The 24,919-nt window shown below is 36.8% G+C and overlaps 1 protein-coding gene across 3 annotated transcripts in view; it reads left to right on the plus strand.

Annotated features, from left to right (window-relative positions):
• The window catches only part of RYR2 (ryanodine receptor 2 (cardiac)), a 204,261-nt gene that overhangs the window by 32,993 nt on the left and 146,349 nt on the right, over positions 1–24,919 (plus strand). For all 3 annotated transcript variants that reach the window (XM_008569233.1, XM_008569234.1, XM_008569235.1), the window contains 12 exons: positions 238–373; positions 904–1,090; positions 2,851–2,956; positions 5,152–5,272; positions 9,399–9,568; positions 10,761–10,981; positions 12,296–12,386; positions 14,499–14,639; positions 15,577–15,740; positions 18,006–18,084; positions 19,887–19,976; positions 20,778–20,915. In XM_008569233.1, the coding sequence (XP_008567455.1) occupies positions 238–373; positions 904–1,090; positions 2,851–2,956; positions 5,152–5,272; positions 9,399–9,568; positions 10,761–10,981; positions 12,296–12,386; positions 14,499–14,639; positions 15,577–15,740; positions 18,006–18,084; positions 19,887–19,976; positions 20,778–20,915 (1,644 nt within the window). The remainder of the gene's footprint in view (positions 1–237; positions 374–903; positions 1,091–2,850; positions 2,957–5,151; positions 5,273–9,398; positions 9,569–10,760; positions 10,982–12,295; positions 12,387–14,498; positions 14,640–15,576; positions 15,741–18,005; positions 18,085–19,886; positions 19,977–20,777; positions 20,916–24,919) is intronic.

Below are 24,919 nucleotides of genomic sequence, written 5' to 3' on the forward strand. Positions count from 1 at the left end.
GAGTTGGTTTTTAAATATTTTTATTATGGTGGCACTTTATTATGATATTTAAATATTTCTTAATTCTAAGGTTTTACGAATGGACGTTCTTGTGGATTATCATGATATTAAAAAGAATTTGCCAAAGTGCATTTGTTTTTAAACCATTCTTTGAGGATATCATTTACCATATCTAGTATAAGTGTCTAATGACTTTTCATCCAAGGGATAATTCTTTGCTTATCCCCTTGTTTGTAGGTAGTTCGTTATTTGGCTGGCTGTGGACTGCAGAGTTGCCAGATGCTGGTGTCTAAGGGTTATCCAGACATCGGGTGGAATCCAGTTGAGGGAGAGAGATATCTTGACTTTCTCAGATTCGCTGTCTTCTGTAATGGTAGGACTTGATTGCTTGAGGTCTTTTTTGGACATTGTTAAATCTGCTTAAAAATAGATACATATATGTAATAAGGATTCATCCCAACATTTTGATGAAAGTAGTGAATATTAATAAAGAAATTGCATATTTTATAATCAATAGGGGTTTTCACAGTAATAATTTATTATACAATATCATTTTCATAGTGCTTTTATTATTTAAATTGAAATCTTTGGGAATCTAAATTCTTACAAATTTTTATAATTGAATTCTAATAATAGTTAGGATTATGACATCATTTCTAATAACAAGTTAATGAGAATGAGTATTCCTCTATAATGCTTTTCTTTGAACATTTCGAGTGCAAGAAAAGAAATTTACTGTATCTTGTACACACAAAAATAGTAATTTGGATTAAATTTTGGCTTTATTGGAACGTGCTTGGGTTTTAGTTTTTTTTAAATAAGAAATGACTTGTATAACATTTATTTGCTCAACACTTCCATATAATCAGTATTTGTTTATTTATGTTCCCCATTTGACTTCAGGAGAGAGTGTGGAAGAAAATGCAAATGTCGTGGTGAGACTGCTCATTCGGAGGCCTGAGTGTTTTGGTCCTGCTTTGAGAGGGGAAGGTGGGAATGGTCTTCTTGCAGTCATGGAAGAAGCCATAAAAATAGCTGAGGATCCTTCCCGAGATGGTCCCTCACCAACTAGCGGATCCAGTAAAACACTGTAGGTAAAATGTATAAACCTTCATTAGTAAATTGTATGAGGGTACTTCAACAAATTCATGGAAAAATAGAATTAAAAAATAGTACAAATCCTTCCATGAACTTTCTGAAGTACCCTTGCACTGTTTGACTTGAAATTTTACAAAATATATTTTGCATTCTTTTAATTGCAATATAATTTCAGGTACTAAAGGTTTCTGCCCTTGAATATAGAGTGTCTTGAACTTGAAGGAATGGATGGAACTTGCTGATGGAATAGGTTGAATTAGCCAAGAGAGAGCTGGGGAAGATTGTGTGGATTTAGCAGAGAAAAATTTATGTTGTAGGAGGAGATGCATCTTGTGGCTTTTCCCAGGGGAGCTGGGCAAAGTGGGTGGTTACAAATGATGGTAGATGAGCCTTTGGAATGGGACTGCAGTTGAGTGGGAAGGTGGCTTGCGTGAGTCTTTATGATAATAGAGAGAAAGAGCCCTTTATCAGGAGAATGGGGATTTGACTAAGCTGGTAAGGAGGTAAAGTCCAGAAAAGACGATGTCATTCTGAGGAGTGAAATGCTTGTTTTAGGCCCTGGAGACAGATGAGGGAGGCAGATGGGAAGGCGGCCATTATCTTAGATTTCTCTGTAGTATACATTGTTAATACTTGATACCAGGAATGGACATTAAGTCAGGATGTTGTTCATCTATGCCTTCCCTTTTTTTTTTAATCTGTAGAAGTGCATGTCCTCCTGGGGGGTCATAAACCACACTGCTAGCGTCAAGCAGAGAAGGAATCGAGTGTACACAGTCCCGTAAACCTTTATTCTTCCACACATATATTGGGCATAGAGGTTCTGTCCACCCCAAGGGCAGATTTCCAGACTGGGAGCACACTTCGAGAGCAAGCATGAGCTCCCCTCACCAGCCCCCCAAACACACACCATGTTACATGTTTATCAGTCAGTCACAGAGGAACTAGGGACCCCTTAGTTGCTCCCAGTAGTAGGAAGTGCATCTAGAGATCTCTGGCTTAGGACCATGCCAGCGAGTGTGCACTGAGGGCCCTTCAGACAGCCTTGCATGCCCAGGAACGAAATTATCAGCCAAGGCCTCGCTGTCACTCTGCAGACTGAGGCAGCTGCCTTCTGAGCATCACAGAAAAGATGTGAGCCTCCAGGGCCATCCAGACTTGTCTGTCATCAGCAAGATCACGAAGTATTTATTATTTTCTCACTGAGGTGGGAGGGAGACATGTTGATTATTTAGGGGATGGGAGCGGGAAGGGAGGGTGAAGAGGAAAGTGAGTAAATGAGATAGCATTTATGAGGTATTTACTCTAGGCAGAGCACTGTAGTGGGTGCCTTACATATGCTGTCTTATGTAACAGCTCTTTGTCACCCTCTCTCTAGTGCGTGCTAGGTGCAAAAGTATTCTAAACTTACACAGTCCTTCCATCAGTTAACTTCCTTTGTGAATACGTGGTCTGCCACTAGAAATGAGCAGAATCTATAAAATTAGTAATTCCTCTTTTTCCCTTTTGAAGGAATCTTAATACTAAATTCCCACAGATGTGTTCTTGGTGATAGAATCTCAGATCTGATCTTTAATCTATTGTTGTTTTCCTTTAGAAATGTCAAGCTGTGTATTTAAAACATATGTGAAAAGTATTAGAAGAAGAAAATGCATTATCTTAGTGGTCCCTTTCCTCTGGGAGATATGTCATAAACATGAAATGTCAATTATCACATTTGCTTCTCTATCTCTTTTGAAAAATCCATGGAAGTGATACAGAAGAGGAGGAAGATGACACTATCCACATGGGGAACGCGATCATGACCTTTTATGCAGCTTTGATTGACCTCTTAGGACGCTGTGCCCCGGAGATGCATGTGAGTGCCTGGGGCCCAGGACAGGAATTCTGGTTTATCTTGCAAAGATAACAAAAGCATCCCAAACCAATAATCTTCATGCTCCATTAAAATAATAGCTGCAGCCTAATTGCTAAACAAGTGTTTGTTTTGTTGGAAATGTCTGGTTGGTTGTAAAATTAGTAATGAGATTTCAATACAGGTCATTAATACAATACTTAGCTACTCATATATCTCTAAAACTCGTATAGCCTCCCCACATTTTAAGAAGAAAATAACATATTTTTTCTAAACAATTTCTTCTCCTATTATAATGAATTATAGTGCAAAAAGCAACCACTCCTCCCAAGAGCTGTTTTCTTTTGTACAGTATTTAATTCTACATGCTTGCCACTGGTTTAGGGGAAAGGAGGAGGCGGGAATTAAGAGCTTTTCATACCTTATAGATTAGTGTTTTCTAAAACTTTTTGACCAAGATGAAATTAAAGTTTCACGGAGTAACACTTACTTTTACTCTGTAATACAATGTAATATATTTTCCACTTTATTTTATTCTAATTGATTCTGTTTTATTCCATTTTATGCACTTAAAATATCTAAGAGAGGGCCCATAAAATCAGCTGCATGACCTGTTAATGGGAAGCAACCCAGAGTTGGTCAGTGCTGGAGTAGAAGGGCTAAGAAATACACATGCAAGTCTCAATGAGCACAAAGCCAGGGGAACTTGCTTATAGGGCACCTCTTTCCTCTGTCCTTGATATCTACATTGGTTTTGGTTGGCCTCTTTCTTTCTCACCCATAGGTTAAACCTTACTTGATATATTCTTTGATTGTGAACGGAGAGGAATCACAGGATAGAGAAATGTTAGAGTGTTAGAAAACCTACAGTCTTATTTTTGTAAAAACTTAACCTTTGCTGCTGAAGAGATTTTTCATCTTAGTAAATTGGAACAGATTATCAAAAATGTGTATGCTCGGAGTGACTGTAGACAAAAAAACTTGACGCTCACAATATTTGTTATTTTTCCCATCTCAGTGAAAAGATCAGAGGAACCAAGAGAGAAATTATGCTAATAAATAGAAGCTTTCTGTTTTACTGTCATGTCTGTATTAAGGGGGGAAAGCACTAAGTGAATTAATAAGGGACTAACCCTGGCACTTCTGAAATGTATTCATCGCTGGAACTAGTAGTTGAGGGCTCCTATGTGTCAGAAATTGTATTTGAGTTTCACACCGTGCGGTGAAGGAAGCAGATGCCCATCCTGTCTCTGGGAGCCTGCAGTCTGTTCCAGAGGCCTGAGGAGATTCTTGGCTATATCCTGATCCGCAATCATCATGCATACCTTCTTAGCCAGGGCCATTCTAAGAGTACTGTTAGCATTCATGTTCACCATTTTCCCCACATTATAAACCCATTCTTGGGATAAATCAGGGTGGAATATAAATGAATATGTAATTAATTTATCACAGAGCAAGAAAGAAGATAAATCAATCATACATATTAGTATATGTTCAGGGCCTTAAGATAATTTTGTCTTTGTATTATTGCTTATGGATGGATGGGTATTTATGTGTAATTTGCAGGGGGAGGTAAGCATTTATAGACTTACCAGATACTCAATACGTTTGCACACCGCCGAAGAAGATAAAGACTATTGTTTCAGTGGATAAATCAGTGGACCTACACTGGTTTTGTAATTATGTAATTTGGTGTATGTAATTTGTATGTAGTTTGGTGTATCTAATTATGCAATTTGGTATATGCTGAGGCCAATGAAAACTGTGTGGCCAAGTAAATATCTGCCAGCAAGCCTGAAACAACAGTTTCTGAGTCAGGTCTGACTTTATATGTGTACTTAACAGAAAATTATTATTTTATTATTTTATTTTTTTCCTTTTTTTTTTTTCCCTTTTTGTTTTTTTTTCGTGACCGGTAATGGGATCGCAACCCTCAGTGTTGCGCCCGTACCGCGACCGGCAATGGGATCACAACCCTCAGTGTCGCGCTCGCACCACATTCAACCAGTGAGCGGACCGGTCTCTATATGGGATCCGAACCCTCAGCGGGAGCGCCGCACTCTACTGAGTGCACCACCAGTCCAGCCCAACAGAAAATTATTTTTGACTTGGATTTCCATACTTCAAATTTCCTAGATAGAATTATAACACTGATTTTACAAGTTATTCTAATGTTTCTTACTTCTCTTTCTGTGTAGTTGATTCATGCCGGTAAGGGAGAAGCCATCAGAATCAGGTCTATTTTGAGATCCCTAATTCCACTGGGAGATTTGGTAGGAGTAATCAGCATTGCTTTTCAGATGCCAACAATAGCCAAAGGTAAGGGCAATTTCCACTCTTTGTAATTCTGTAGGATGCTGGATGACATGATGTTCTCAATACTGTTGTCAGTACCCAACATTTTCCCCTTTCTGCTCCCTGCAGCATGGCTACGCTACTTCTGTTTCTTTGGGGAAAAAAAGTACTACAAAGATTTTTTTTTATGAAATATTTTTCATTCTTATTGTTTTTAAACAATTATATTTCTGATGACATTTTAATTCTCTTTTACATGACATTTCAGACAGTGGCCAGAGAAGAGGAAAAATGCACGTCCACTGTCTGGTGTCATGTCCCTGCTCCTGTTCTTTGGTACCCATTCTCCTCTGTCTTTCTTGGCCTCAATTCCTAATTCATGTTTTCAATAGTTTTTATTGTCACTTTCATGCTTTTCTTTTCAAAGCAACGATTATACTTTTTAAGTTAGAGATTTAAAAAATCTCTGTGTGTTAAAAGAAGTGTTCTTTTAAAGACTAAGCAGAAAAATTTTAAAAAGATGTAAAGAATTATTGATGACAACTAAAAGATAAGTTGGGTCCAAAATTATACATTGTTTTTGCTTTTTCAAATTTCAGTTTTCAATACTTTATTGGACATCTGTACAGAAGTCATTTTTATTTAAACTTCTACTTTTAGAGCAAAAACATAATTAGGTAGGAAGTGCATGCTGTAACCCTTTTCTTTTACTAATAATGCCCCAGAGAAGGCGGGCTGTTAAGACCCTGAGTCTAGAACGAAAGGATTGCTCTGTACCTGAGGGTGGCTCTCTCTGCTTGCCAGCCCTGTGACTATAACAAAGTAAAGTCTCCTGGGTGCTAAGCTCACAACCCAAATCTACAAGGTGACAACACTGCCATAATGATGGAGCACTCATTATAATTTTAGGGAAAGCTGGAATTTAAAAATTGCCCCCAGCTTTGTCCTCCCCATGGAGGCCATTCCTTTTCCTCATGCATCTGCAGGTTGTCCTCATCTCCCTTCTTTGTCCCTCTCGTGCAACTCACGTTCATTTGCTTAGATAAAACATCTTTTCCTTTCCCTACATTTTGAGTCCCCAAATTGACACTATCAGGACAAAGATAAAAATATTGTATCAGTGACATAAGAGGGTACTTCAAAAAGTTCATGGAAAAATCGAATTGGAAGATAATGCAAATATTTCCACGAACTTTTTGAGCACCCTCACACAGACTATGAAATGGAGAAATGCTAAGTTTTGTGGTAACGTTAGTGACAGCAAAGAGCCAAGAATGACAGATTGTCAGAGTGCCCAAGTATCCCTTTCAGAATTGGCCCCAAAGTCTCCACATACCTCCTCGTTTCCTCCAGTCATCTGCCTTTACCAGCCTTCAAGAGTTTTCAAGTTGCTTTCTTCCTTGTTCTAATTAGGTGTGCTCTAATAATCTTATCTTATGTTGTTTTTCTTCATAAATTTAATATATTGTCTACATTGGGAGTTAAAGGGTTTTTTGGTGATTTTTTTCATAAACTATCACAATCACAATGAAAGTTAACTTTTAAACACTATCCATTGTTCACTGTTAAATTTCTGCCTTTTTCTTTTACTGCTTTCCTTTTGTGGACAGTGTAGACATATACCTGTATTTTTTGTTTTACTGTGGCTATGCGTTTACATTTACGGTGGCTATACATTCACTGCAAAACTTAACCCGTCATTTCTTTTCTGTTTCAGTGACCAATTCAGTTGATTCTGTAAGTGTCACCAAGTAGCAGTAATAATGGTTATTATATGTTCTATGTTTTGTATGTGAAGTTTGCCTCTAAAGATTGATATTTTCCCCTCCCAGTATCTAGGGCCTTCATCATACATTTTTGTCATACTTATCCTAGGGCTAGAGTGTGCCCCAGAATAATAATGAAAGAAAGAGGAGCTCAGAAAACTTGAGGAGCAAGCACATAATCTCGCAGCTCTTGGCCCAGGCAGGTTTGGTCAGCCTGTCCAAGGCAGCAATTTTGGGTGAATGATTATGGCAGGTACCACAAAGTGAGGCCAGTTCTTTATTGTGGCCCATGTGTTTGAGGAGATGGTGAAAATAAAATAGGAACTGTTGCAATCTATGATTCTTGAGCCCCGGGCAGTTGTAGTTGTGGCATTCATTAAAATGAATGTCTACTTGAATAAGTATTTTTTTAAAAAAGCTTATGTTAGGATCACTGTGTTGTTCACCTTTTCTTTAGGTCTTTCTTTTTGTGTTTGGTTGGTTGGGGGGTTTTTTGGCAGCTGGCCAATACAGGGATACATCGAACCTTGGACCTTGGAGTTATCACAACACCATGCTCCAACCAACTGAGCTAAATGGCCAGCTGCTCACCTTTTCCTTAGGTACGGATATGAGGGTACTTCAAAAAGTTCGTGGAAAAATGGAATTAAAAGATAATACAAATCTTTCCATGAAGTTTACTAAGACCCCTCATATATGTTAAAATAATAGAATCCTATAAATTTATATTCTCTATAATGTGGTTTTTTTTAGGAAAATCGAGTTGGAATTTCATATAGATTTTTAATTGAAAATTATTGTACACGGAATTAACACTAAGAGTTTAATTAGCTTTGGTTGGATTCTAAGCCCAATTTTAATTGGTTTAAATTAACTTTGCCAGTTACTAGGTGTACAACCTTGGACAAGTTAACTTCCCTAAAGGTCAGTTTTCATCATCCGTTAAATGAGGATTATAATACCAACTTCATAGTTGGATTGTGGAGATTGTGAGAGATTGTGTCTGTAAAACTTCTTGCACAGTGCCTTGACAATAGCACAAACAACAAGAATTGTTACTCTTATATATAAAAGAAAGGGATGTGTTAGTTTTATGGTGGTCATGCGTTCTTAACAATAGGGATATGTTCTGAGAAATGCGTGGTTAGGCGATCTCATTGTTGTGTGAACACCACAGAGTGTATTTACACAAACCTAGATGGTATAGCCTTTGCTGTGAGGTATAGCCTTTTGCTTCTATGTGAGTAATGCCTTGCACTGTGATGTTAGGACAGCTACGACGTCATTAAGCGATAGGACTTGCTTTATTATAATCTTATGGGACCACTGTTGTATATGTGCTCTGTGGTTGACCAAGATGTTGTTATCTGGCACATGACTGTTTTAGATATTATTATGATTTTAAGGAATGAAAGCTATTGGGTATTACCCTTTAATTTTCTTTAGAACATTATTTGTTCATTTTCATGATTCAAATATAAAATTCATTCATTGAATACAAGTGTGAACAGAAAAGATGTCATTTTATTCTTTCAGGATGATTATGGTCATGTGTCATTTTTCCGTGGGTTCTGCTTTCTTCAATATTGCATTCATATGAAGAATTCTGTGACGTTATTTGTAGAATCTTACAGTATGTTATCAGCATCAGTTTAGCATAATTATCATATTGTCAAACAGCAGATCAGTTCTCCAGTATTTTAAACTGGTACATGATCCCATAATTCCCCATATTAGTGGTCTTTAACCTGTGAACTTATAGAGTTCTTATGAAGGATTCACTACTCTATAAAGTCATTAAGCATTGACTATTGACAGAGAAAATAATACTCCTCTCAAATATGTTTTAAATGTTAAGTGCTATCATGATTAATGAAACATATTTTTTACGAGAGCCAAACTGGTTTCATAGTGTTATTTCATCATTTTGTAATTGTTCTAAAGCCGTGAAAATGTAAATGTACCAATATTATCACATAGGAGCACACGAGCTCTTTAATGTTGAAAACAGGCTCTCCTTCTTGAAAAGAGTAAAAACCCCTACTTTGCATTTGAACTTTTCATGATATTCACTCCTACTTTTACAAGGTAAGTTTTGGATGCCTTTTTGTTTCCTTCTCAGTGTCTTAATATAATGTTATGTCTTTATCATGTATGTAGCTGACAAATGGATGCCCAAATAACATTTAAATTACCTTGGATTTAAATGGCACTGCCCTATTTCCTCAGCTAGCTTCTGCACTTGCTTGGGGGTAGTAGAAGAACAGAAAACCATCTCATTGACAGCTTTATTTGAGACATGAGAAGGCTGGAAAGGAGCCATTTGTCATCTATCCCTGTGCGGCCCAGCCATTGACACCAGCATGTCCCCTTTTCTCTTTTAGATGGGAATGTGGTGGAGCCTGACATGTCTGCGGGGTTCTGCCCAGATCACAAGGCAGCCATGGTTTTATTCCTCGACAGGGTTTACGGAATCGAGGTTCAAGATTTTCTCCTGCATCTTCTTGAGGTTGGCTTTCTACCAGATCTCCGGGCCGCTGCCTCTTTAGATACGGTAGGATTTGAGCAACTGACTTCCTCCACTTTTGACTCTTCAGTCTGTGCCTTACAATATTCTTTCATATATATTCATTCATTCACTTATGGTCAAAAACATTTATGGGGTATAAGTCATATTTTCAGGCAAACAGTGGGTAAACAGAAAATAAAGTAGACTGTGTCCTTGAGGAATTCACTGAGTAGTTAAACTGATAACCTCACGAAACTGCTGACCTCAGGCTGAATTCTAATACTGTAAGAAGAGGTCCATATAACCCAAATTTGGTAGGTCACAGTGACACCTGTTAACCTCTTCATTGCTAACCTCTGAATAGGCCTAAACAATTATGCTGGTTCTCAATGAAAGCCATTAAAGTATTAAGAAGATTTAATGGACCTTGTTGAGTCATGCTAATTACAGTGCCATCCCGGTGTCTTCTTTTATTAAGGTACAGATAGACTGAAATCTGTACTATATATTATCCCACATGGACAATTTGCCATTATTAGGGTGAATGATCTGCTCTTTGAAATATTGTAGAATAACCTGAAGTTCCAAATGTTATTGTACTAATTAAAGTAATACCCACTTTTATTAATTTTTTTGTTTTATTGATTAAATGGGCCTTTTGGACTTTGGGGAAAATTAGATCTCAAGTTGACAGTAGTCTTTTTATGATATTCATGAGAGCAGAATCATAAACATGAAATGCAAATTTCTGTTTTCTTTGCTGGGTGTGTTCACATGGAATTCTGAACCTAAATAGTATAGATGGTAAAATAGTAACATAATCAGCCTTTGATTGTTTTGATGCTGGTGGACATGAGCAGAAATATGAATAATATTAACAAATAGAATTCAGAAAGAATTTATGTATGTGAGATCTGTTGTGAAAGTAAAGGAAAGCATTGATATCTTTGATATCTTTAGTGTCTTCATCATACATTGAGCCTACCATTGATAAAACCTAAACCTCTTGGGCTTTTTTGAGGAGCTAGATATCATTTCATTCATTTTTTTCTATTTATGAGCAACTGACAGTGGATTGTTTTTAGTGGTAAAGATCATACGAACTGCATTAGCAGTATCCATTTGTCATACTCTTGTCATTTCCGACATAGTGAAATTATATGTCAGCATGCTGATCCTTTTGAAAGTTGTCTGCAGCCAAACACAAATGGCTTCCTACTCTCTAATTCCTTTGTAGGCTGCTTTGAGTGCTACCGACATGGCCTTGGCCCTCAATCGGTACCTCTGCACAGCCGTCCTGCCTTTGTTAACGAGATGCGCCCCTCTTTTTGCGGGCACAGAGCACCACGCTTCCCTCATTGACTCGTTACTTCATACTGTGTACAGACTTTCTAAGGGCTGCTCTCTCACCAAAGCTCAACGGGATTCCATCGAAGTGTGTTTACTCTCCATTTGTGGGTAAGTGGGAAACTGTATGTCAACTTCTTCCTTAAGAAAGGGAATGCACTATGTGGCCCTTGACAAATTATTATGGTTTTTAAAAAGCAATTTCTGTACCAAATAATTTCTGCCCCAAATTAATTCATTTTAGATAGTCCTGTGTACTGAGGTATGAGTCTTCTCAGAGCACCCTTGTTCCTGGTCAAGTTTGGGAGTGTCCCTCCAGGCCTCCCCAGGGCATCTAGCTATTGGATCTAGAACACTATTCTAGATGTTGGGTGGGACGGGGGAGAGGCACACTGACTGTCGCAGCTCCTAGCCCCTTTAGGTAAGATAATAGATTCTTCCCTTTTTGACTGTGGTTGATGATTTTAACTCTTCTTCCAGAAGAGAAAAGAAAAAGGGGAGTTATTAAATATTAAATATAAAAAATATAAAAGGGACTTATTAAAGCATACTGATGTCTGGCTGTGATGAAGGCTGAATATTTCCTCCAGCCTGGAAAACCACTTCCATGGGTAGAAGTGTTTCAATTCTGTGAAAACCAGAAATATACCTCTCCCTGCTGAAGTCCTGTCAGTGACAGCGACCATTTCTCAAGCCCCTCACAAAGTGATGGTTCCTTTCTAATTGGTCAGAGACTCTTGGCAGTGAAGACCTGCATCCTGGCAATCCCAGGGGAGGGAAAGGTTTTCCCCCACGGTGGAGTGTGTGGGTTGAGAAGGCAGATGGGGCTGAGGGAGGTGGACGATCAGGAGAGTAGTTCTGTAGCTTCCCTGACCTAAGATTCTGTAAAATGGAATCAAAACACCTACCTTACACAGTTTCTGTAAGTATCAGATGAGGTGAAATGCTTGGCAGTGCCTGATGTAGTAGAGGTCACCCTGTGTTAGTTTCTGTCCCTTGCTCCTCTGGCAATATTACTTGCTCAGCCATGTGTCCTCCCACCTGTTCCTGCACCCCCTCTTCTTTCTGCATCTGGCCATCTGCTGCAGTGAGGGGAGAAGCATTTACTAAAAGTAGTGGGGGAAGGTCTTAGGGAAAACGGCAGGGTCTGCAGTCATACGTGGTTGGGAAGGGAAGGAGCAGAAGAGAAACTTCTGTAGCAAGAAGGGCTGCTCTTCAGATCTGGGGGTCAGAGATGAACTGGAAAATGCAAACTTACATGAACTTAAGTAGCTCCTGGCTAATCTTCAGACTAGGAACACCTGATTAATACCATCTGAGAAGAGTTTAGGTACAGGTCCTTAACTTGTAATGTAGCCTGATGAATTATCTGTTTCATTTGGACACATTTTTTCCTTATTATGAAAATTGTTTTTGTTTCAACAGCCAGTTGAGACCTTCGATGATGCAGCACTTACTCAGAAGATTAGTATTTGATGTTCCATTGTTAAATGAACATGCCAAGATGCCTCTTAAGGTAGGTATAGGAAACATTTGTACTTATTTGATTACTGCTTTTTCTGACTTTGTTTACTGTTATAATGTGTACATCTCTTAGATGCTGGGAAATTTCTCCTAATTATTGAAATGGTCATACTCGTATAAGTTATAAAAATGTGTACATGAACCTGAAATAAAAGTAATAAAATACCATAGATATCCTAAGATTGTTTTCCACGGAAATCAAAGGGAAAAAATGGGCCACAATAAAAGATAAGCCAAGATACTCATTCTTAAGGTAGAAACATGGTGATAGGCCTGGCCTAAAATGTTATTAGCAACTTCAAGGGATAAAGAGCAAGTTTTAAAAACAACATTTTCTAAGTTGATAATCACATGAGAAACTCCAAATACCACTTCACAGGGTTCAAAGATAACCTCTCGGTATGTGCCGTTACAGTTTGTCACATATTATAAAAAAGTCAGTGACGTTTTCTCTGCCCAGCTGTACTATTCTGTTCGTGTACGATTAAGTCTCATTCTGTCTGACTGACTTGGTAATATCTTTCTATGAGTTAATATCCTAAATATCTAGACTGAGGATAGGATGGTCTGAGCATCAAGGTTATGTGGTAATGTAATAGACTTCACGGGTGACCTCTCTGCAATGCCATCTAGTATGCGTCATTTTTTCCCCCAATGGCCATCCATTAATAGTGCTGTCAAAAATGTAAATGAGTCTATTTTTGAGCTGTCAAACTGAGCATTCCTGGATATTTAGCAAAAATAATCTTTCTCTATGGAAATTGATTTTGGTTTAATAAATCTAGATAAATTAATGAATTAGGAAAATTATACTCGTATTCTTGCTAAAAATCCCATTTCTACAGTTTTTATCATCTAGAATAGCCCTTGTCATGCAAAATTTTCTTGATACAAAAGAGATGGAAGATACTTGAAAGAAGATGTAGTATCATATTCTAATGTTTATGCAATAAGATTCTTTTACATTGCAGATATTTTGATATTAATTCAAGCAAGTTATATCTCAGTATTTCCTCATTGGAGATTCCTAGACAGTGTGCATGTGTGGATGTGTGTGTTTGTGTTTTGTAACTGAAAAGGAGACCAAACAAGATGAAATATTTCAACCCTAAAACATGTAGTTAGCTTTAATAATAATATTCCTTACAATTTACTTTCTTCCTTGAATATAGAAAAGAAAGTCCAAATAGTTATATTTGATTCCTGCAGATCATATTATTATTTGGCAAATGTAGATCAAGAATAAATTATCCAAAAAGTTACCGAATAATTGAAAGATTCTATCCTTGTCTTTGAACTCCCAGCTTAATTCTGAACAAACAAAATACACATAGGTGAAAACCTAAGGAGCAACATGGACTCTCAGTAAGGTAGTAAGTTGCTTCTATAACCACCAAGAAATGTAGACATGCAAATGATCCAGGTAGAGCAGTTGTGGAACTTTATTTTGAGAGGTAAGTTTTGAGGCAAATCATAAAATGTGATGGTTAAGAAAAGACAGAGAAGTAGAAAAATAATCACAGATGTGTAGTTCCCTGGTTGTACCTCTAGGTCACCTTGACAGCAATCCCTTCATTTTACTCATGGATTTCAGGAAATAACAATTCATAAAATTGTGAGTAAATGATAGCAACTAAAGTAAAACTCAGGAATACGTAGATATTCAAATAACCTCATAAAAAATGCTGTTCAAGATAGAGTTATTTTTAAAATTGGGCATTTGATCGTCATATAACCATCAGTGTTAAATTTTGTAGAGACGTAGTATCCAAGGTGAATAGCATTCTCCAAAAGAATGCATAGGGGATTGGGCAGTTTCACTCCAGTTGACCTTATTGCATAGCATTAGAATGCCATATGAGGAGAAATGGAAAAAAATGTAAAAGATGTCTTTAGCTCTTTGCTTTTATAATTGTTTTCCGGGCCAAGCCCGTGGCGCACTCGGGAGAGTGTGGCGCTGGGAGCGCAGCAGTGCTCCCGCCCGGGGTTCGGATCCTATATAGGGATGGCCGCTGCGCTCACTGGCTGAGCGCGGTGTGGCCGGTCTCAAAAAGGACAAAATAATAATAATAATAATAATAATAATAATTGTTTTCCCACATAGCTGCTGACAAATCATTATGAAAGATGCTGGAAATATTACTGCCTGCCTGGAGGGTGGGGAAACTTTGGTGCTGCCTCAGAAGAAGAACTTCATTTATCAAGAAAGTTGTTCTGGGGCATTTTTGATGCCCTGTCTCAAAAGGTAATGTTTTATGGATTTATTTGAATTGATAAAATGATAAAAGCCGCAGGTTATTGTTAAGGTATTATTCCTAGTGGAATAGTGCCTTTATTAGACTTAGTTTTATTTTTTTCTCTTTTCTCAACTTTAATGTCCCAGATAGACATCATTACATAACTGGAATATTGTAACCGCAAGTTTGCTACATAATAGTGAAAAGTTTATCTGTGATCGCATTTAATAGCTACATTTTGATGCTGTTTCTTACTCAATTTCCTGTGGTAAACAGAGTCTTTTAAAAATAATGTGTAAGTATTTTTAGAAGCATTTGCAACATTTACAATTGAATATCTAAATTCAGATAATTTACACAATCATTATTTTTGATTTTTTAAAACATCTATAACTACAGATTTAACTAATTATGTAATTAATATACAAATATCTATTTTCAGAAATTTTTATCATGCATACTTCCCATAGAATTTCTTTCCCAGCTCAGAATTTTATTTCTCATACCTTTGTAGTGCAACCCAGATCAGTTAAAATTTCTCACTCTCTGGAATGTTATCCTTTATGTATTTTTCATGTATAGCAATGTGATGCAGTAGTAATCTATAACTAACTATAAGGAATACAGTCCTCATTTACTGAGATTATGTTGTAAAGACATTTTATAGAATTTAGAATATTCAAGTTTACTTTATTTCACATATGGAAGAATAAACTTTTGGAGATGCAGAGATTTTATTTGCCATATGCTGCAGTTTCTCTTATGTTTGATGGCAATTCAGTCTATATGTATCATTTTCTAGAGAAAGAATCGTCAGGGAGTTAAGTTAGCCCAGAGTAATTAAGATTTTCTCCTACAGCAGTGTATCAGCCATGGGGAACATGCTGGCCACTTTTGCTACACAGTAATATAGTAATTTTTCTTTGGCCCTCAATTTATTTCCAGAAATATGAACAAGAACTTTTCAAACTGGCACTGCCTTGCCTGAGTGCAGTTGCGGGAGCTTTGCCTCCAGACTACATGGAATCAAATTATGTCAGTATGATGGAAAAACAGTCATCAATGGATTCTGAAGGGAACTTTAACCCACAACCTGTTGATACCTCAAAGTATGGACTCTTTCTATTGCAGCAGATTTTTATTGTAAATGATGTGTGAAGTCTGAAATTGAATAAGGTACTAAAGTGAACTTTCTCTAATACATGCCCCCTTTGAATTGGTATCCTTTTAATAGGGGTCCCTTTAATTTATCAATGATAGTAATAGTAATAATGATTATGGTAATATCAGAAACAGACAAGATGTACCTTCTAGGATACTGTCAATATAATCAAGATTCTCTGTATATAACTACATGGTGATATCTATAATAATGAGAATCAAGTATATCAGTTATATTTTTAGTTGAACATTTACCCTAAATGTTTATTAATAACTACAGTCATCCTCTGTATAGCATCTTTTACTTAGAGTGATCCCAGCATGCACTGCAAAGCTATTTCTCTGAGTGGCAGGGAATTACTTCACCCATCACTGCATCTGTGCAAGGCCCAGGGTGAGCTGCTGATGGTCAGCACTGTAAAGCACACACAACATGAGACTGAAAGAAGTATCAAATGAGAATTCTTGTGGACAATTTAGCATGCAGTTACAATGCAGTTTGACAACCTTAACCAAAGACTGAATGACATTAACATTATGAAACTTCTTACATGTACTGAGCTGCATGAATTATTATACAAATAGGGTGTTCGGGTTGTTCAGGTGTTTGAAGTCTCCACATTTTATTATTGTTGTTGTCACTGTCTTTAAGTAGGACCGTGGTTCCCTATTTTCAAGGAAAGCTGCCTCTCCATACCACATTGTCTTATTGATTCCGTAAGCAATGGAACTCAGTGACTCAGCAAGATCAGTTGTAGCAGGGTAGCCACTTGGTAATTCTTATCCACGGCTTCTGAATTTGCTGGGGAGTTCAACTTTGAGGCTTCTGGGCGGCCCCAGCTGGCTTAGCGCCTATAACCAGAGTGGTATGCTGGTAGTTTGATAATGTCTTGAATGTGCATGTTTGATATTTGATGACAACCTATGAGAAAAGACTGTACCCCCAGTATTTGGCTTATGTGATAATCCTTTGTATCTTTTCCAAAGTAAGTAAACCAAAATACCATATGTTCACATTCCTACATGGGTAAGTTTGTGGTTTGCTAACATACAATATAATACTGGCTTTTAAATAACAGCAGAACAATGTCATGGTTTTGGTGTTGATTAATTACATCCAATTAATTCATAAGTGTTGGGCATGTATATTAATTTACCTAAGATCACCCCTTTGGGGTCTTCTTAACAGATACAGGTTTACATGGTGGTATCAATAATTTTCACATGATTATAATTTTTATTTATTTCTTCTTAAGTATATGTATGTCATGTAATTCAATTACTGACTAATAACTGCTGGAAAAGAACAGTAAACCATCTCATTGTATTAAGTTTTATTTAGGATTTTTTTCCCCTTGGTTTTATTCAAAATTCTATGCTCGAAGTTAATTGCTTTAATAAGTTATGTTCATTAATGGATGGAATTATATTGATATTTAATATTCCATTCTTAGACATGTTTGATATTCCCAAGTCTTGCATTTACCATGAGACTTGGTCATCAATTGCATGCACACTTCCTATGTTCAAGGGATTAAATATTTATTTAAAAATGAAAAATCAAGAATACATGTTATTAAAATAAAAAAGCCAGAATTAGTTAATTGCTTTTCCCTACAGTCAATATTAGTAACATTTAGAATGTTATATATAGACCATTAATATTTAAAATCATTATTGCATCACTAGTTGTATACAATTAATTTAAAAATTTGGTACATTTAAAAATCTAGCAGGTCAGATTTCAGCAGTCTTCTTATCCATTTGTAGTTGTTGCAGAAGAGACCAAAGTCAAAAAGGGAGAACGACATCAAAGAAAGAACATGGGAGAGACACGTGTCTTTAAGCTTGTTGACTCCAAACATTTCTTGCTTTAGGGCTTGTTTTTTTTTTTTCTTTTTTCTATAATCGATTGCCATCATCTTTGAATATACTTGAATTATTTTACTTGTATTATGTATATTTTAATTACATATAATTTGTTATATTAACAAGTAATAAAATATGAATCAATATAAGATGAGCAGATAGAGCATTATCTGCTTGACTTTTCTTATATTGCCTTAATAATATGAAAAGTAATACTTCTTTAAAACTATTTTTAACAGTTATGCATTGAATGGGATCTAAGCATTTATGACCTGTGAGTAAGTTAATATGATTTCCTGTAAATTCTGTGAAAATCAAGCTTTTTGCCTATATTTTTCTCATAGTATTACAATTCCTGAGAAGTTGGAATACTTCATTAACAAATACGCAGAGCATTCCCATGACAAATGGTCGATGGACAAGGTAAAAGTCAGAGTGTTGTGTTCTGATTCAGTATTGTCATTATTAATAACTGGTCACTGTGCAAATATTTCTGACCATGATAATTTTCTCTTTTAAAGTGAGAGCCTTATCTCAACCAGGAGCATTTAATTACAGTTCGCTAGTATAATATTTAGCTAGTTCTGCTATTAATGAAAGTATGATATACATCTGAATAAGAATATTTGTTCTCATAAAAAGCCCAATTTTCAGATTTCAAAAGATCTTTCTTTCTTTCTTTCTTTATTTATTTATTTATTTATTTTTTTCCTTTTTTCGTGTCCGGCAATGGATCGCAACCCTCAGTGTCGTGCCCGTACCGGACCGGGACCGGCAACGGGATCGCAACCCTCGGTGTTGCGCCCGCACCTCTCCCAGCCAGTGAGCGGGAACCGGTCTGTATGTGGGATCCGAACCCTCGGCGGGAGCGCCACCGCGCTCCCAAGTGGTGCACTGTAGCAGTGCGCCACCGGGCCGGCCCAAAAGATCTTCTAATTATATTATAAATATAGTTTCTAAACATATATTATTCACAGAGGTAAAAAGTATCAGTCATCACGGGCTTCAGGAGGAAGAGGAAACCCCAGGTCTAGAATTTACCTTTTAAGCAAACTTTGGTTTTATATGTAGTTTTGTATTAGATAAAGTCTTGAAAACTCTTAATCAGGACTTAATTATTGTTTACCCTATTCTTCTGCTGTATTTCTTACTACCAAGTAGATCTGCAGTTTACTTAAAATAGGTTACATTGGCCGGATGACATGTTTTATTTGTGTTTTCAAGAATAACAACCCAAGTGAGAAAACTAAAGGAGTCACAATCTATGAGATAATTCCTACATATTATGAGATTTTCTAAAGGAAACATGCCTGAGTATTCATGTTAAATTGAGCCTAGTTTAAACTTAAGGGAGGATGGTTAAAATAGGTTGGTGAGAGAAACTGCGTTGAGATGGTGCGAGAATCTAAAATACGCCACGTGCTGATTTGGTGAAGTCAGAGTTAAACTGCAGAGTTCCAAAGGATGCGTCTGTTGTGTAGCAACTCAGCATTATCATGCGGATTTTAGATTCAGTTTCAGTCTTGCCCCAGCCAATCAGCCCCTTACTACCTCTATGAAACAGTTTTTTGTTTATTTGTTTTGATAAACGTGTGGTTCTTTTTTCAGTAATTAACTGATACATGAGGTAAGCCAGTAAGGATCTGTATAAAGGTCCACTAAGTCTTGAGCTGATGGAGGTGGTGATGGAGAGGAATATTGCAGGAAGGTAGTCCTGAGCTATCCTAGTCCAGTTACTCAGACTCTGTAGGCAGACATGAAATGGTATAGAGAAACGGTGATATGTACAGATGGGCAAAATAATGTGGAACAAACATGTTGAGATGAAGGAATGGGCAAAACAGTAGCTTTATTTAGAGATGCTTCTGAGATGCATACTCCAGTTTTCCTGTTAAAAATGAATACTTCATATACACGTGTCACAGGTAGAATCCCATAAACATCATCCCCGTGGCCTCCTTGTAGGAGTCACAGACCTGGGTCTGCTTAAGGAAGACAGGGCTCTTTAATCTCTAGGTAGAAAGACTTGTTCCAGATGATTATTAAAAATAACATTGATTAGGATGGAAATGTTTATAATGACTTATGCTGGATAAAATTCAAATTTCAGTCTTTATCTTGGTTCATTTAGCTTTATTTTATGAAATATACACTTAAACACATGTATAACTACACTCTCTAAAATAAGTACATGTGAACAAATTTTGATGTTTTTGTTTTTTTAGTTGGCAAATGGATGGATTTATGGAGAGATATTTTCAGATTCTTCTAAGGTTCAACCATTAATGAAGCCATATAAACTATTATCTGAAAAGGTAAGGGGTTTTGTTTGGTTTTTCAATTTTAAAGTTTTAATTTGGGGGGTAAAATTATTTCTTTGTTATATACTTTCTTATTAATGTCTTTACTTTGTATTTACTATTTTTACCTTTATTCAAATGTCCCATTTTTTATCTTCTTATATTTTGTTTTTTTCTCTCTGTTCCTATTTTCTGTCAGTATTTTATTGGTTATTTTCTCTTTAATATTTTTCTTTTCCTTTTAGATTTTTATTCCTCTCCCATATTTTTAAAGGCATTAGAAAATATTCTTATTATTACACTTAAGAGTTTCTTGATGAGGGATGATAAAATAATATTTTAATATCCTTATTATGTGTAGGCTTTCATATACTTTACTTCTTTGGGGGAAAATGAATATTGTGACAAATGAAGCAAAAAGGATTTTCTAGTGTTTGCTTATAAAGGAAGAGTTACGTCTCTCTTTATTCAGATGGTGGAAAAACCTTCACACATGAATCCCAAGATCTGTCACTGTTTCCTAATCATGTTTCTCCTCGTTCTAGTTTCTGAGACATCAGGAGCTGGGAAGCTAAAGGAAATTGGTCTCCATGCTATACATTGAGTGAGCATCCCATCTGGTAGCACTAGGCAGGCTAGATCTCAGCTCACACTCTGCTTTTTAGAATTTTTACTTTCTTTTTTAATTTTTAAATAAACTATGCTAATCAAATTTTTAAAAAATGAAGACAGTCTATTTTAGAACAAAGCATTAAATATTTTAAATTTTCATTTGGGTTCATAATATCCATGTTTTGTTTTTCCTTTTTTCCCTAGGAAAAAGAAATTTATCGCTGGCCAATCAAAGAATCTTTAAAAACTATGCTGGCCTGGGGTTGGAGAATTGAGAGAACCCGGGAGGGAGACAGCATGGCTCTTTATAACCGGACGCGTCGTATTTCTCAGACTAGCCAGGTAAGAAGCACAGTGATGAATCAACTGTTGATGTTATTTCTTAAATATTTTTAATTTTTAAGTGATTATTGTTTTTTTTAAACAAGTAATTTGAAAATTCTGAAGACTAATATAAAATTTAGAAGAAGGAGACAAAAACTATGTTACTTTTTCTTTAGTATTAAGTAAGGCCAAATCACGATTAAAGTACTGGAATTTATATATCACATCTTAGTTTCATGGCTAGTATAGAAAGGAGTTCCCAGTTGTAAGGTCCTGTAGTTTTACTGACAAAGGCTGTACAAGCATTCAAGCAGAACAAGAACTCAGAGCATATGTTGCTGGTGGGCACGAAGTCTGGCCAGTACGGCAGGACTCTAGCCATAGAGCTTAATGCTCAAGGTGGCCAGAGTAAGGTACAGCCTTGACCTGGAAAAGGCCAGGGTCAAGGTGGGACCGAAATACCAGCTGGTAAAATTTGGTGACCAGGTTGTCTGAGCTGCTTACCTCTGGTCCTTTCATTTCTCCTGGAGCTAAACCTGTCAATATACTTTTCTTGACTCCTCAGGCCACTATATATTCAGTTTACACAAAATGTTATTTATTATTGCTATTTATACAGATATCCTTTTTGAAAAAAGAAACTAAGGTTACTGAAAGCATTGCTTCACATGCTTTATATCTGAAATATACTTTTAAATAAATTAAGTTGTGATTTGAGCATATTTTATTAAATTCTCTCAGGTATGTATCATATGGGTGGAAGCTATAAAACATATTTTACCTATTTTTTGTGTATGTACACTTTTCCAAGTAAATTAGCTTTTTAAAAACTGTTTCAACAAACATTGAGCACAAACTAACATACGAGGCAATAGAAATTCAAGGATAGTAAGATACATTTCTAATCCTAAAGACTCACAAGAGTCTTCCTTTTAGAGGTCAAGTTCAATTTACTATAACATAGAACAGTAAGTGTTAGATTAGTGGTATGTTCAAGGAATTACACGGTGTAGAGAAAGGAATGATCTTTTTTTCTTCCCCCTGTAAAGTGACTAGGAAATGAGGAAATTACCACATAACAGAGGTGACTTTAAGCTTTACCATGAAAAATACGGTAGATTCTCCCATTGCTCTTAAAGCAAAAATTGTGTACTCTGATTTAAAATTACATATGTTGTGTATATTTCCTCTTTCCCTTTCCCCCTTAGTTCTTATTACACAAGAAGCTCCCAGTGGATCCTGTTAACCACAGAATGATCTCTCATGTCTCAGTGATTTTTAGAATGATATATGTGATTCGTGATATTCATTCTTAAATTCTGTATGTGATTTCAGAGTCTCAGGTGGTGTTTATGCCAGAGACGTAGTGTATAGGTTAAGAGGGAGGGCTCTGAGTTAGACCCCTTGGGCTTAAATCCTGGGACAAGTACTTTCTAGAAATGTAATTCTGAGCAGTTGATCTCTATTTGCCTCAGTAATGTTTACTCTTATTTTACTATTGTTATGTAAATAGGTTAATGTCAGAGAGCATCTCATTAATGGTAAATAGTGTGTGTTTGCATTTGTAGCACTTTGGCCTCTAAGTAGTAAAGAAAGAGTATTTCTATCAGCCTTGGAAATGGGGAGCAAAATACAAGAAATGCCACAAATCTATTTATAACCCTTGTCATTATTTTCAGTCATTAATATAAGGGCTGTTAGAAGTTAGGAGGAGCTGATTAGAGAGGAGTTAAATGGGTGGATTTTGACTCTCTCAATAGTGACACTAAAGTCAGCATGAAAGGACATTTCTGACCATCTCAGGTACATCTCACAGGTTCTCCACTGTTACTTATGTATCCACAAATTCCAAATCTTTATCCCGTATCTGTTTTTCAGTTCTGCAAATGTAGGATAAAAACTGTTTAAATAAATGAAAAACAAGCTTAAAACCTGGGAGGTAGAGGGAGATGGGAATGAATGTTTAGAAAACTGAAAGCCAGGCTGGGATAGAGGAATGATTCCTTCATTTCTTTAACAGGTGTTCATTGAGCACCTGTTATGTCCCTTGCATTATTCCAAGCTTTTGGGATAGATCAGTGAAAAAAATGGACAAAGCCTGTGCTCTCATGGTGCTTACATTCTAATGGGGGAAATAAACAATAGATATCAAGTCAGTTATGTACTATGTTAAAATATAATAAATACTAAGTAAAAGAGAAAACTCAGAATGGAAAAGTAGTTGGGGAGGGGCATGGTTGGAAGGTGTTTGGAGGTGAGTTGAAATGATGATATGGAATTTTCAGGGTAGATTTCATTGAGAAGTTAAGTTGAATTAAGACCTAAAATTGGTGAGGGAGTTATAAAGATTTAGGGGAAGAATATTCCTGACAATGCACACAAGTTGAGGTGGGAGAGTGGTGGAAATAAGGAAGCCAGTGAAGTTGGGACCAAGTGAGTAACACAAGGTGCAGAGATCACAGGGGCCAGGTCCTGCAGGACATTTAGGGCCATTTTAAGGACTTTGGTAAGTGCTTTGGAGTTAGAATTACTTTCAAAACTCAATTCTGTCTCTTGCTGTTACATGATATATTTCCTTTAAAATTACTTGAGCCTCTTTTTTTCTCATTTTAAGATGGTAAAAAGTAATATCTGCTTTTCTGAATGTTCTTATGATTAAATGAGATAATGTAAATGTCTTGCACATTATCACCACTCACATGGTAGGTGCTGTTATTGTTATCATTACTAATAGATTAGAGTTAATGTTAAAGCTCCCTGCTCAAAAGATGGTGCATTTTTCAGGTAACTTGAAACTATATAAGGCCTGGCTAGTCTCCCAATTTCTGTGTATGTGAAGAGAAATGGGCAATTATCCCTGAATAAAAGAATATTTACTTACATCAACCGGCCTCAAGAACTTAATAAAGCTGAAGAGATAAATTTTAAGTTATAGAAGGAACATGGTCTAAGAGGATATTAAATACAGGAACTTCTGTTTTAGAAATAAGTAAAGTAATTGACATCAGCTTTGTTTTATTCAACAAAATTTACAGAGAATCTAATACTGTTTTTCATCAGTTTTAAGATGCACTTTTGCCATATTTTAGTATCTGTGAGGTTGGGGATCATTTTGTAATTCTAACATTGATGAAAGTAGCAGTGCCAGCCTCTGGGGACATTCAGATGAAGAAGGCTCATCCCGTCAAGCCCTAGGTGCCTACCACACAGGGGAAGGCCTTCCGCTCGGGCAGTGACACCATAGGTGTGTTGGAAATGCAGTTCTGACAGCAAAGTGGAGAATGAGTGAGAGAAGCGTGAGCTTGAAGGCAGAAGACAACAAACTCCCTAGGAGGATACTGTAGACATCCCAGAAAAAACAAATCAAACAGGAAACAGAACATATTGAGTATTTGCATTAGAGCAAAGATGGTGGAAATGGTGGGAGGTGGATGTGTCCCAGGGCTGCTCTTGAAGAGGAGTAGACGTGATTTTCTGACTCTCTGATACATGGCCATGGATGTGGGGTAGTAATCAGGAGGGATGGCCGTGGGTTCTAGCTTGGCTCGCCAAGTCCATAGTTACGTTAGGTGAGGGACAGACCTTAGGAGTGCTGGGGACCTCAAGAAGAGAACCATGAATTTATTTCAGATATTGTGGTAGGCAGAATTACCGTTCCCACAGATGTCCACCTTCTAATCATCACAACTGTATGGCAACCAAGGTACTGATGGTAGCTGTGGTGATGGTGACAGTGACAGTATAGTAGCAGTAGGAATAGGCATTTGCCAAGATTCCTTGTGCAGTTTCTGTGTCTTAGGCACTGTGCTAAGGGCTTTACATCTGATTTCATACCAGCCTTTGAGGTAGAATGAATATTTAGCATTGGCCCGTTTAACAGATGGATAAACGATCTTAAAAATGGTAAGTCACTCAGCACTGGCTGTGCTTGGGGGGGCACAGGCAGTCTGGGTCTGTACCACTACTGCCCGTGGAGTGGGAGGGACAATGGCAAGGATTGACAGCAGGGGTAAGAGTAGTTC

The sequence above is a fragment of the Galeopterus variegatus genome, unplaced genomic scaffold, assembly GCF_000696425.1.
Source record: "Galeopterus variegatus unplaced genomic scaffold, G_variegatus-3.0.2 Scaffold482, whole genome shotgun sequence".
Classification (NCBI taxonomy): domain Eukaryota; kingdom Metazoa; phylum Chordata; class Mammalia; order Dermoptera; family Cynocephalidae; genus Galeopterus; species Galeopterus variegatus.